Genomic DNA, 14,529 nt, shown 5'->3' with positions numbered 1-14,529 from the left:
GCAAGAGAGATTTATTGTGTCCACATTTTGTTTGACCTCTGCGCTACAGCAGTTTAAGGACGCTGCATCCTCTCCTCAAACCCCGCAGCTGCCGGAGGCTCCATTTTAAATCCCACTTTTCCCTTCGCATTAGCCTGTGTTTTCTCATATCCCCCCTCAAGCTCTCCAATCTCCCTTTCTTTACCCTTATCCCTATCAAAGGACACAGTATCTTTATGAACTTTCTGCCACACTCCTGTTTTTTGTCCTGCTTCGTTTTATTTTCAACACAAATTCCAGGCCATTTAGTGACTTTCCTCACAATCCCTTTTCACTTTAAAATGAAAGTTTGAGGACTTTTAGATAAATACATGGAAGTGATTATGTTAGCAAATTTAAAAGCCGCAGCATTTTCTTTTCTTTTTTTTTTTTTTTTTTTTTTTTTTGGCCTGTCCCGTTTGGCTCTTTTGCCATCAGAATTGTTGTCTAAAGGCAAAGAAAGATGCCCAACGGATGTACTTTACCAAACTGACCATCCCAGCCTTGCCGTAATGGTCCATTTGATTCACCTTTTATTGTTTATTTTATTTTCACTTACTGAATACGGGACAGACTTGACTGGGGGAAAGAAGGGGAGAAAGAAAGAGGGAAAGAGAAACAGCTGAGAAGAGGGACGGGGAGAAGGGCAAAAGACAAAAACCAACAGAACGGGCAGAGAAAAAAAATGCATATATCAATCACCTGGATCACCTGCCGAGAAAGAAAAAAGAAAACAAGCAGAAGAGAACAAGAGTAATAGAATAAACAACATCACAATGATATATGGGAATATGACAGTAAATACTAAATATTAAACATTATTGTGCAGCACATAAGATCAACAGAACACAGTGTGCTTTGAGGTAGGAGCCAAAAAGGGTGTAGTTTGTGGGTGTGATCACCCGTGTGTACACCTGTGAGCATGGACGCGCTTGTTTTTTGTTTTTTTTAAAAGGTTACTTCATGTAATAATCTGCTTTAGGGCGTCGGGGGGTTCCCCGGAGGCATCTTCCTTGGGGGGCTCAACCCGGGGTAGCGGTCATGTCCGGTTAGGGGCTCTGTTGGCTCTCCGGTGACTGTTTCCTCGTGGCTGCGTGCAGCGGGGCTAGGGGAGGGTCTGTGCTGACGGACGTGGGTTACTGACCTGGTAGCCTGGCTGGCCCTGGGTGGGTCCGGGATGGGCGTGAGGTTCTGGGGGCGCTCCGTCTCTGGGCTGGGACCCGGACTGGGCCTCGGGGGCTTGGGTCCTGGTTCGTGTGTTGCCGGGGTTGTGGGCGGGTGGGTACATGGGGGCCCAGCCCTGGAGCAGGGTGCCGCCGGTGCGTCGAGCCACCTGGGGGGCTCTTCAACTGGTGGGGGAGATTGTCACATCTTGCAGGAGCTTTCCTCTCCTCAGGAGCTCCCTCTGCAGGAGGGGGAGATACAGGAGAGGTGGAGGAAGATCTCAGCCTGGGTGTTTATTGTCTTATGTAGTCTGGAAGATGAGTGGATGGTGGGGTGGGTGCAGTTTTCTCTGTGGTGGGGTTGGGTGGACTGTCCCGGGCTCTGTGGGGCCGGGCGGCGCTGCTGCACTGGGCCCGGTCTGGATGGGCCTGGGCCCCCTTTCCCTGGCGGGTCGCGGAGTATGGGGGTGCCTACTGGGGTCAGCGGGGGAGCTGGCCCCAGGGAGGGGTCACTTGCCCCTCCCTTCCTTCCCTCCCCATCTCCAGCTGCCTCCCTCTTCCCGCTCCACCACAACCACCCACACATGCAGGGCCTTGGAGTAGGGGTATGTCACCAGGGTGCAGAGGAGGCTACCCCCCCCCCCCCCCCTCTGTCCCCTTCTGGCTGCCTCTGCCTCAATTTTATCCCACAACTTAGACATTCACATTATTCACACTCTCATTACGCATACATATAGGATCTTGGGGGTGGGCACGCTACACGGACTCCAAAAGACCATCAGGGTGTATACCCCACCCCTGGCATCGTTGCCCACCTCTCAATTTTAAATACACGTAGACATTGAGGGCTAGCAGGAGGGACTATGCGCTTACCTGCTGCTCTCTGGCAGGTAGCTCCATGCCCTCCTGGGTTTTAAATGCACCTTAGAACACACATGCATCAACATTACAATGAGCGGGTGGAGGGAGGTTTGGAGTCTTCTCTCACCCCCGTTCTCTGCGACCTGCTGGAGCAGGTGGGCTAGGAGGAGGAGTTGGCCGTCCGACTGCGGTCTGGAGTGTGGAGCCTTCCTGCTGCTGCGGAGTCGGGGCGGTCTGCCTCCCCCCACCGCAGGGAAAAGGGAAACACCACCTGGGTCTGGGTGCAGTTCCCCCCTCCAGGGGCGAGGGCACCTAGACCCGGTTTGTAGAGTACGCTTGGGGAGTGTGATCGTGTGTACAGCGTCTCTTTATGTCTGTCTCCACGTTGGTTGAGTGTGGAGTAAGTGCATATGAGAGCATGAGGGTGGGAATGGATGTTTGTATCTGTGTGTGCCTGTATGTCTGTGTCTATATGTCAGGTTGGGTATCAGACGCCACCTCTCTGGGGACATCTCAGGCCCTCCAAGGTTTGGAGGCCTATCTCCCCCTACCACCACTTCCCCTGCCAGTGGCGGACCCCCTCAGACATCGGTGCGTTGGTGGTTCTTTGTGTCCGGGGATGGGCGTCCAGGTACACACCGGCTCACTCCTTGGCGGCCGCTTATCGGGGCCTGGAGCCTGGGGCTCGCTCGGGCCACTTCGGAGGTGGGGTGCCCCTGGCCTCTCGGCCTGGGGCTCGGTCACTCAGGCTCAGCTGGCTGCCGGCGGAGCTCACGGGCGCGTCACTGCAACTCCCCCTGGCTTCTGCTCTGCGGCTGCTGAGTGAGCCCTCATCTGGGACTCTCCTCAGCTCTTTCCGGGACAGTGGCGCAGCTGCCCCTCTGTTGGTCTTCCTTGGTCTCTTGTGTTCTGGGGGCCTCTGGATGTCTGGAGTTTTGATCTCCTCCACACCTGCTTCACGCCCTGGAGCCGCAGCATTTTCTAAAGGCTTTCAGTGCAGTCATCATCTATTCAAAACATTGCTGGAGGAACCTTGTTTTAAAGTAATGTGACGTTATTGTATTAACAGAAATGCACTTTTACTAATGGTTTCCAGCCCTAAGAATCAGACAAACAGTCATTGTTATGGAAGATGTTTTTGTGGGGGTTTTGGAAGCAGAGATCTGTATCTGCATCTGTAAGGAAAACACTGTCTGAGCCCACATTTAGGCCAAAAACCTCCCCAAAACATTTTGAGATAAAATTGATCCAACATTATTTCAGCATTATCTCCGAAATGGAAACCATGACTTCATTCATGTGAACTATTTCAGCTGTACTCCAAGTACTTCCTCGAGTCATCTGTTATTGAAATCACAGAGTTTGTTTCCAGTGATCGGCTCCTTGCAGGTACAAACCATATCTGTTGCTGGAGAGAGAAACCGTAATTTTCTGGACCACTGTTAGGATCGGACAGATAAGCGAGCACAGGGAGACGGGGGTCAGCACAAGGCCGCCTTCCTGTTGTGACATCACTCAAGTTGAAAGCCCAGGGGCGACACAGAATTTATCACTTTCTCTTTATTGCCAAATGAAGCCCTTGAAGTTACTGCAGTTTGCATTTTTGGAGGCACAGACAAAAAGGGGTGATAAGGTCAAGGCAGGACTGGCCACATGGTTCTGTCTCCAGAAGGTTGTATCTATGAAATTGCTGGAGCCAGACTGTCTGGGTTTGGTTATGCAAATAAATGAATAACTATAATTATTCAACAACAGGTAAATTAAAGCATTCTTGGAAGGATAACTGAAATCTGCACTGAGTTTCTATGAAGCCTTTTATACACTTTGATGGCAGAAGCTCCTTTTTAAATTTAGCTATTGATTTCTGTATATTGACTGATCTTATTTTTTCCCTTTAAACATCTTAAAATATGTTTTTGAATCTCCAAAGTTCTGTCTTCTCCATTCATGTGAACCTTCTAGGTAGACAGCAATTGGTGTGCAAGGCATTGACGCTTTCACAGCCCTGGTAACTTTCAGTACTGGAAAAGAGAAACTATAGACAGATCTGAGCAGAAATCTGTGACAACAGATGATACTAAGACAAACACAGCATGAAAATCTGCAGAGCTTCTTGACAACATGGGCTGTCTCTGAAGCTGACAAGAAGGTGCTGTAAAGAATGGTGAAAATCTTCAGAGGGCATTTATATTGACAGATACATAATCAGGCTACTGGACATCATGAGAGGCCCCTCCCACTCAGACCATGAACCTGCGTAGCCTCAACGCCCGTACAACAAGGCTGAGTGGACTCAGTGCCATGAGTTTCCATCTGCACTTTATCAGTTCATGTATGTGTTTTTGTTACTATATGATTTTTAAGTTATTAAGTGTTATTCTGCTTTATTCTACTTATTATTTTGATACTTGTCTGGAAAACACATTTTGGTTTTCTTTCATATTTTTAACATGTTGAATGTCCGTAAATCTGTTTATCCATCAGCTATCACTGAGATCAGCTAAAGAGGCAGGACTGTGGCTGAGCTTGACCCTTGTGGCATCCCGTAATATGCACATGCGCCTTCTTTGTACTCCTTCACTTTTACTTGTGATTTTGCCACATCTGTTCATTTTCTGTGATGTTTTGGTCACATTGTGGTGCTGGCTCCTTTTGCTCAGCGGCCATCCCATGGGTACAAAACACCAGTTTAACTGTGGCTAATGTTAAAGTCTCATTCAAGGCCGATTTTTATTATTTGCTTTTTGATTGAATTAAATGTGCATAGTTGCACAATGCATAATTTGCATTATCAAATCTGCTCAATGAAGAGGGTATAGTTTTGTAGTTGAAGGTTAAACAAGTAACCCAAGCTAAAGCTGATTTTACATACATTTAAAACATGTTTGATTAAACTATATTAAACTGTGCAGTTACTGAGTTTGAATCCAAACCTCTCAACCAATCAGAACCTCTAATACTTGCTAATAACCCCTTGGGTTCAGTTCTGGCATGCACGTGTCTTGCCAAAAGAGTCTTAGATAAGAAAAACTGTATATGAGCAGCATGACTCTAATTTTTAAAGGACGACGCACATGAAATAATGTTCTCCTGTTTTTGAAGATCTTGACTGACAAAAAGATTATTGTTCAATCTACTCGGAAGCAAATGCTCTGAGATACACTTCACAGTGACCCATTTTCTCTAATGACAGAAGTATGAAGGGAATATTCCCACCCAGGTCCTTGTGACATTATGGCAAAACACCAAAAACTGCATCAACCAATGAAAAACGTTTTTCACTAGCAGCGAATCACTTCTTGGCAGTTCTGCTGCAGTTTGTTTGCTTAAAGCCCTCCCTTCTATCAGTAACAGATGCATACTTTATCCAATATGTCATAGACAGCTGTGAGTTGCAGAAATCTCGAAGGCGGTCTCCCTCCAGATAAAATTACAATGAAGTGTTTTGCTTTACAGATGTGGAACAAATCACCAGCTGACCAATTTTTCAGTTCCGTTATGAAAAAGAACATATTTGCAGTAATCTCATCTGTCTCTGTAAACAGCTGAATGGTGAAGCAATAAAGACGGTTCATGCGTAAAGGCTCCTGGCTGACACTAATAATACAGCAAAGATTTTTTATTTTTTTTTCCAATATTTAACATTGGCTTCACCACTTTAATTCATTCTCATTAACTTTGTCTCTTTTGGCAACTTCTCTGCAAAAGCATTTCACCCATTTGCTAAAACCATCGAGGTTAAATGGTGGCGATGAGTCACCGACAACAAGCAGACATTTCCACATCTCACTGGTCTGGCTCGATGTGAGACGCGTCTGTTTGGGAACACTGGCTGGACATTATGGCCAGTGGCCGGCACAGACTTCACATTGTGTTAACAGAATGCTCCCTTCTTTTTTACCAAAAAAAAAAAAAAAAACTCACTACCCCTCTGGACCTGCTGTGAGCTCTTCACATAAAAGCCCAAAGAAGAAATGTCGCGAAACAAAGAAAGTCTTAAATAGGCAGAATTTTATTAGTCCAATCAGTCTTACTTTTTTCTGCAGCCAACACTTAGCAAGTCTTCTTGGTTTCTATTGCTGCTCCCAGATAGTCCATGCATCTGCTGAGCAAACTATGACTTTAATCATAGACGACACTTCAATAAAAACCATACCCTCTGATGGGATCTGGATGGGATGATTAGAAAATACAAACCCTGTGTGTGCTGGAACTCTTCTTAACATTCAAATCAAAATCCAGTAGAAGAGGAGCTCAGTTTGGCCCTCACATTAAAGTGCTAAAATCCACTCGGCCTGACAAAACACCAGAAAGATTGTAATCGATTCGTAAAAGTCTGAGATGGTGGACATTTTCCAGCTGCTAACAGTCTAATTCTGAATTCCTTACATGCTTATTAGCACTCTTGCTGGTCAACACCAAGAAAACTTAATAATATGATACTGCTGACGAGTTCTTATAGCAGTACTTTTGTCTTTGAAACTAACTTAAATACAAATGTTCTGTACAAACATATGTGAAAAAGAAGTTTTCCACAGGAGTCCCTGCAATCCTGTGGAAAACTAAGTGTACCCAATGATTCAGCAGCTTGTAGGACCACCATGAGCAGCAGTAATTTGAAGAAATTGTTTCCTGTGTATCAGAATTTCACTGGGCCAGTGCAACGTGTGAAAGCTTTTTGTGTCACATGACTGCCAGATCTGAAAAAGTGAATCCAGTGTGGAAATGCCTGCATTCTAATGGCCAACAGGAGGTCAACTCCTGAAGTGAGATTAGCTGCCAATGAGAAAATGATCCTAATGACCTTGGTACCTTTTCTGGCTTCATTCTCTACTGCAACTGCTGAAATCAGTTCTGAATTTGTAGTTTTATGGCAAATAAATTAAATTAACTCCAAATTATGTAATCTGACTGAATCAAGGCATTCAGAAAAAAAAAGCTTCCATAACAATTTTGTGTAACGTACAATTTAATATGATTGTTTTCAGTGAAACGCAGTAATCTGCAGTATTTGCAGCTGCTGCAGTTTTATGACCACCTGGACAGAAAAGTACCTCAAAGCACTGCTCATATATGAGGCATTTCACTGTGAAGTCAGCTGTCCAACGAGTTGTTAACAGCATGTCTTAGGCCACACTGCTAACCCCTGTAACCCATGTAGCACCATTCAGTCACCCTCTTCAGTCGTAATATATACACAGTCAGGCCTCAGCTTAGAATTTGGGTCGGGCCGCAACCTGCAATTATGGCCGGCTGTCACCATTTTGTGGCATTCAAACAAGTCATGGTAGGACTTTAGAATTTGTTTCTGTAAGTTCATAGTCATCCAGGTCATGGTAGACTTAAGTGGTTGAGTTTACTGCAACCAGATGTCTTTTGTAAGTCCTTGAAGTCACTTCAGCTCTCATCCAAACAGCTTCTTCAGTTCTAAAAGCTTTCCGTCAGCCTTAAAAATCACATTTTTTTGAAGACTTGAGGTAATTTTGACTTTAAAATGTTTCATTTAAAACTGTAGGAGAAGTTGAAATTGCATGTGTTAAGATCTTTTTGCATTTCCCGTTATGACAATCAACTGATTCCCTCCACGGCAACTGTGGTGTGATTTTACAGAATCATTACCTGGACCGAAGCACAAAGAAAGGTTTCCAAATGGGCTGTAACATCTCCTGAAAGCTACTACAGCAGCTTTTAAACAGTCACCAGAGGAGAGACAGAGAACATGTACAGAGGGAGTGCTACATTACACTGAGCCCTGCCAACCTGCAGAGGATAAGCTCCAGAGGGTAAAAGTCCCCCTGATCTGCAGGAAAAACTACAACCAGCTGTATCAACACTCGCTGAACAGGCTACACACCAGCAATGGCTAACTGCTCAAAAGCATTATCATGAAGGCCATGTTTGTTTTCCTGGCATTTTGTGATGGACTATATTACTTTTTAATTGTGGAGAAAGATAATGTTTGCCTGAAAGCTTATAATCTTTACTTTCATGACCAATTAAAGGCCTGCTCCTGCAGTTTAGTACTGAAGTGACGTGGAGCTGGGGAGCTCACGAGACAGAGAGACTGAGAATGATTGGACAGAACATGAAACATTTTTTGACACATACTGAAAGGATGGAGCCTCGATTTTCCAAAATGAAAATCAATCTTTAGACTACTATTATCGTGTCTTCTTACAAACTTCACAACTCCAGATTTGTAAAAGAAACTTCTTGGGGTTTTTTTTGTTTTTTGTTTTTAAAAATTGTTAAAATAGAAATCTAAAATTGAAAAGTTTCCGTTTCCTTATGATGCTGCACCAATCTGCTGCGGTGAAGAGAGAGCTGAGTGTGAAACCAAAGCTCTGCATTTACCGGTCGATCTCTTAACCTCACCCGTAGTTATGAGATTTGGGTAGTGTCCGGAAGAATGAGATCACAGGTACAAGCAGCAAGAAAGAGCTGCTCTCTTTCAGATCAAAAGGAGCCAAGCGAGGTGGCTTGGGTGTCTGATTAGGACAGGGGTGTCCAACTCCAGGCCTCAAGGGCCGGTGTCCTGCAGGTTTTAGATGTGTCCTTAATCCAACACAGCTGATTTAAATGGCTAAATTACCTCCTCAACATGTCTTGAAGTTCTCCAGAGGCCTGGTAATGAACTAATCATTTGATTCAGGTGTGTCAAAAACCTGTAGAACACTGGCCCTTGAGGCCTGGAGTTGGACACCCCTGGACTAGGATGTCTCTCAAATGACTCCTAGGACAGGTATTTCTAGCACGTCCTACCAAGAGGAGGCCCTGGGGCAGACCCAATACATGCTGGAGAGATCACATCTCTTGGCTGGCTTGGGAACATATCAGTGCCTAGGGAGAGGGAGGTGTAGGCCTCTCTGCAAAGACTGCTGCCCTCAAACCCAGATAAGCAGCAAGAAATTGGATGGATGGGGAACTTATTATACTTCCAGCTCCATATTTTTATTCTTTGACTTCACAAAAATAACTTAGCATGATTCATAGTTTAAAATAACACTCAGCTAAATCATTGGGAACCAACTCAGTTCAGCCACCTCATGAAAGCAGCCATTTAGACTCCTGTCTCTATAAGGTCACCCTCTCAATGACCCAGCTCTTCTGACTAGCTGACCCTTCCAGTCAGAAGGCTCAAACAGGACTATGTATGACAACATTCAGACAGTAGAAATAACTGCTGATGTTGAAGCATCCAAGAGTTTAGGCTTTTGGATCAAATAATGCTGACCTCATTATTTGACACTCAGGCTATGTAAGTGTATATAACAGAAAGGAATGAAAAGGAGTAGATAGTGGATCGTGTGAAATGTGCTTGGATTTTCATGCTCTATATACATAATCCTTCAGCGTAACGCTGATATAGTCACAGTGCACCTTTAATTTTAAAGCTTTACACTTTGTAGTGCTTTGCAACTATATTTAACACAGTATAAACATGAATTAAAATTAGTTTTATTTATTCAACTGTGACACAGAACTTGTGAATTAGTGGCCAAGCTCTTCCTCTGACTACCGTAGGGCTCAGTGTCAATTATAATTAAATTAGGACAATTGTAGCATTTGGGGAAACGAGCCTGTTCTGTGTTTACCGTCTGTCCTCTCATCCTCCTCCTACATAGACAAACTGAGAGGATCACAGGACAGATGGGCGAGCAAGTGACAATCAAGCGGCAGGAAACCTGTTAGGAGGAGCCATAATTGCACGGCCTTGGAACAAATAGCTACTTTAACTTGAACCTGTAAAGACAGGGGAGATGGGCTGTCCCCCTCAGACTGTTTAGGGTGTCTTTAACGTTGACAGATGTAAAACTTACTGGCTCACAGTTTACCTAAAGTCACACTGACACACTGTTTTATATTGGCCGTTTAACTTCCTCCCCTTCCAAATAAGACTTTTTTATATATTCCAAGTAGTGCCAAAGAGACTTTTTTAACATCTGGAAGTCATCCTTTCCCCCAATCCTCCATTTTCTGACTGCAATACTCTGGTTTATAAGTAGTTCCCATGGTGCATCCCTGCATGAAAACTCCTAATCAGCTCCACTGTCTCTACCACCAACACACCCCGGGTTTACAGTCTGACATTTCACATCAGTCGACATAACACCTCCTCAAACGTGTAACTGAAACAATATAAGACAATGTACAACCTGGTAAGGCTGACCCCCCTCCCCCCTTCCCTTGTCTTGCCTTTAACTCTGGTAGAAGAAGGCGTGTAATCAAGTCATAGCTCAAAAATGCAGCATGTGTTTCTAATCAAAGCCGTCTGTGGACCTGGTTGAATTCACATGTTTGAACGTTTCAGCTTTAGTAGAAAACAGCCCATTTGTTGCGATGTCACTGATGTGGCAACAACAACTGGAACCAATTTAGGAGGCAGGGTGACCTCATGCTGGTCTGCTGATCTGGAGTACCAGATTTTTGCTTTGTGCTAATGGTTTCTCTCAAACAGAGGAAAAAATATGCTGGAGACGCTTTAAGATTTTGGCTGTGATGGAAATGAAAAAGCTGGTGATGATGAGACAAATGTAACTGCGAATACACTCAAAGTAAGCCAGCGGTGTCATGAGGACTGGGTGTTGAGTTTCTTTGATGTAAGGTGCAAAGTGCCATCTTTGAAGACGTTTTACAGCTCCGTCAGTGTCTGGAAGGAGTGGTCTCACACACACATGAACACAGACACACACAGAAAATGCATGATTTCTGTCCTTGGCTAAAACTCTGGGTGCAGACTGTTTCTTGTTATTGGAATCAGTATTTTATTGCTATTTTTTTCCGTGTTCACATCCTTAAACTTTCCTCCAAATATTACTGAAAAAATCTGCTTCTTCCAGCACAAGTTGTAATTTTTCTTTGAGGCCTGCACTATATATTTTCTTTTATCCTGGTGTTCTGTGCTGGCGTCACCATTTCCAAGTGTGAGCTAAAAGTCTGCTCCTTGATCTCATTTTCCAAACCATGTTCTTATGCAGAAAACTTTCCACACATGTGCAGGCACATGTCTCTAATCTAGAGCTGTATCAACTAAAACGTTCAACATTTGTTTTGAACATGTTTTTTTTGTCTTCAAAGCATTGTGTTTGATTTTCAGTAACCTCAGAGTCCTATCTTTTTTTTATTCTCAAAAAAAGCAAAATGTTGGCTAACAAAAGGTTTCTGGGAGTATGACAACAGTTTCATCGACCATCTGCCAAGCTATTTTTTTAAGTTGCAGTTTCCCTATAAAAGTAGTTCCCTGTAACTAAATGGAATATGGAAATATTCTAATTTGATGATTTGCTTTTTGAAGATTCTTTAGAATTCTTTCTAATGGCCTGCAGGGGGCTCCTCTGATTGCAAAATGTCAGATTATGAAGAAATCTACAGGCAAATTACCGATTTATGACCTCAGTAACCACTTTCCTAATGTTGTTAGTTCCAAGTTTCTTTAAATACAACATGCTATTTATTTACTAAATTGCTTTCTTATTTGGGCTCAAAATGACAATAAAGCTAATGCTTTAGCAAATGCTTTAGGGCTGACCATTTGTTTTCCAAGCTGCTACTGTATAAGTGTTTCTTAGTTCCCAATGCTCATTTGCTACATCCGGTTTCAAAACCCCAAGATGGCGATGGCCAAATTGCTCAGCTCAACACTTCAAGACAAGAACCAATTGTTTCACAGTGGCTACATTAAAATTGTATATACAGTCACCTGGTGGGAAAAAACACCTAATTAAAGACTGACCTTTTAATCATGCATTTAATCTGGCACAAGGATATATTTTAGCCCAATGAGTGATCTCACTGCAACACTAAGTGTGCTTCAGGAGTTCTGACATGAGTCATTCCAGACAGTAGAGGAAAACTGAAATAGTTTTTGGTCTTGCTGCAGACAGTTGTTAAAAACATGAAATGTAATAACTCTCAAGCAAAACCCATACAAGCAGAGTTGGTCACTGTCTCTTTAAAGCCCCCCTCATTAAGACACAAGTATATTGTTCCACAGGGCCTTGAACCACATTTTCCCTTAGTCAACAAAAACCACGGACTTTCCAAAGTTTTTATTTGGTTGAAATGCAACCATCTCCCCCCACCTATGTTCCATGGAAAAAAAAAAGCATGCAAGATCGAGTACTGCTGAATATGAACAAATATGGAAAGTGAGATTTAACCAGCTAGAGTAGTGAGATGCTTAAAACATAGCTTCTAGGAGCTATAGAGAACAAACGGCAGAAACGTGCAGATGTGCACAGCTGGATCTCTTTGTATATTTAATTCAGGTTAAATACACTGATCATCAAATGTCAGCATTACATTTTGTGTTAAATTTCTTTGGTGCAGATGAAGTGCACACATGCTGCTTTCACCACAGGGTGGCACTCTATCCAGTGTCCAACTATCACACCACAGCTTTACATGAAACTGAACCCAAAGAGAAAAAACAACTCATTTTGGTTAATTATATAAAGGAAAATAGCTTTTCTTTTTAATTACACTCTCTAACAGCAGTCCAGTGCTCAGTGTGCCCCATGACATCACGAGGAGAACAAGTCAGTCCCTGTGACGACACAAGACATCAAACACTCCGGTGAGGAAAAAAACAAGCTGGAAGCGTGGTTCAAGTAAAACAAGAACTCTCAGGTGTTCCAGGTCGCAGCTTTGCCAGCTGGAGACATCAGCAGCCCCACAGTCTCAGTGACTCCAGCAGCATCTCTGCTCCTCACATCTGCCCTGAATTAACATGTAGCATGTGTTCCCTCAAAGCTGAAATTCTTTTCACAGATGTACAATGTAAGGGGGTGGGGGGCAGGGGTGGGGGTTGTGGTGACACTTAATGAATCTTCCAAAGTGGTAGAGTCGTGCAGGAGTAATGTAATACCACAAAGGTCCTCGTTTCCCTGCTCTGCACATTTTCACTGCCTCAGGGTGACATCACTCGCAATCACTGACAGATTTCCACTGAACTGTTTTCTGACATGCAGAGCTTCTTTTTTTGCCATTAGCAAATAATCCACAAGATTCTCTTTTCGTATTAATCATCTTTAAGCCTGACACAGACTCTTCAGTGGGCTGGAAACATTTCTCATCCACACCAGAACAAGTCAGTGGGGCAAATTAAGTTGTCATGTGCAAGGAGAATTCAACAAACCAGCAAAAACCCCGTCTATCTAAAATAGCTTCTCCTAAATCAAAATAACACTTAATTACATTTCTGCAATATTAATAATCAACATAAGTCTATACAACCAAGCCTAATTTGTACTTCAAAGTTTTCTCATGCCTGCACAAAAAGTCCAAGCCAGTATCTGAAGGTTAGCCACCTTCACACATTATCACCAACAACAATAGGTGTTAACATAAGCAGCTGATGGGGTTCACTTACCGCTGGTCTGAGATGAAACAATCAAAACCTGAGCAACGGAGACCAGCAGAAAAAGGAAAATCCTTAAATGCACAAAGCTCTCCATGTCTATAAGAAAGACATGAGCTGTCCTTGTGTGCAAAGCGAGGGGAAAAGGGATGAGAAGAAGAAAAAAAATGTTCAGGTTATCACTGCACCACCATGAATACAAGAGTGCCTCTCCTTGTAAGCAGCAGACCCAACCCTGACTGCGAGAGTGCTTTTTTTTGTGTAGTTACAGCTTTAAATGAGAAGAATGCTGGCGAGCCTAATTTTCCTCCCCCTTTTGTCAGCCCTCTCCCATAACCATCCTCTCACAGGCTTTGTGGCTGTGAGAGAACTACACCCATGTTCACAAGCTCTCATAGTTTCCAGTGTTTCTTTCTATCTATCTTAAAAAATGAGCCATCTTTACTCTAACGCATAGAAAAAGATGTCAAGGAGGAGATAAGAAAAATGACTTTGCTTGTTTGAAGGTGATTTTTTGTTTCTTTTCTCTCCTACTTTTCTTCAGAACTGGTCACTAAGAAAGACCATAAAAGTGCCTTTTTATTGCTGTCTCTGGGGCACCAAACAGGACAGTTTTTACTGGGCAATTAAAAGTAAGAATAGAGTTTATTACAATTGTTTTTCAAAAGGGAAACTGAAGTCAAGAAACTTTATTTGAAGATTACATTAAATGGATTTCTTAGGCAATTACTGACATATTTAATTATACTGAGCAACAAGCACACAAAGAGAGCTAAAAACCAAAGTGAAATAGCTGCCATGGGTGGTCATGACTGTAGGCGGTCATCGCTGGGAATCTGGTGTGTAATTTTAGAGAGAAATCTGGAGTTGACACCTCTTGACTTACGATGGGAACTTGGAAATCGCCTATGCAAACAACAGCTTGACATCTGATTGGAGAGCAATATTTTAAACAAAAAGAAATGCAACACTTTTTTAAATGGCTTATTTTTTCACTCTATCTTGTAGCACCTTAGCAAGACCTTCACAGACACCTTAGCAAAGTTCCAAATTTTAATACAATCTAATAATTTTCTTGCCACAAAAACAACATCAATATGCTTCTAATAATCTACTAATCTATTCATA

The 14,529-nt window shown here is 43.1% G+C and overlaps 1 protein-coding gene across 1 annotated transcript in view; it reads right to left on the bottom strand.

Annotated features, from left to right (window-relative positions):
- Positions 1-13,667, bottom strand: part of col5a2a (collagen, type V, alpha 2a) — a 43,653-nt gene extending 29,986 nt beyond the window's left edge. The window contains exon 1 of the mRNA XM_085248544.1: positions 13,414-13,667. Within this exon, the coding sequence (XP_085104670.1) occupies positions 13,414-13,498 (85 nt within the window). The 5' untranslated portion in view covers positions 13,499-13,667. The remainder of the gene's footprint in view (positions 1-13,413) is intronic.
- Between the last annotated feature and the right edge of the window lie 862 nt (positions 13,668-14,529).

Source organism: Mchenga conophoros, linkage group LG16 (genome assembly GCF_057382185.1).
Source record: "Mchenga conophoros isolate Kocher_MC1m ecotype Shallow Benthic linkage group LG16, M_conophoros_male_GT1.1, whole genome shotgun sequence".
NCBI lineage: Eukaryota > Metazoa > Chordata > Actinopteri > Cichliformes > Cichlidae > Mchenga > Mchenga conophoros.
This window is presented reverse-complemented; position numbering and strand designations above follow the sequence as displayed.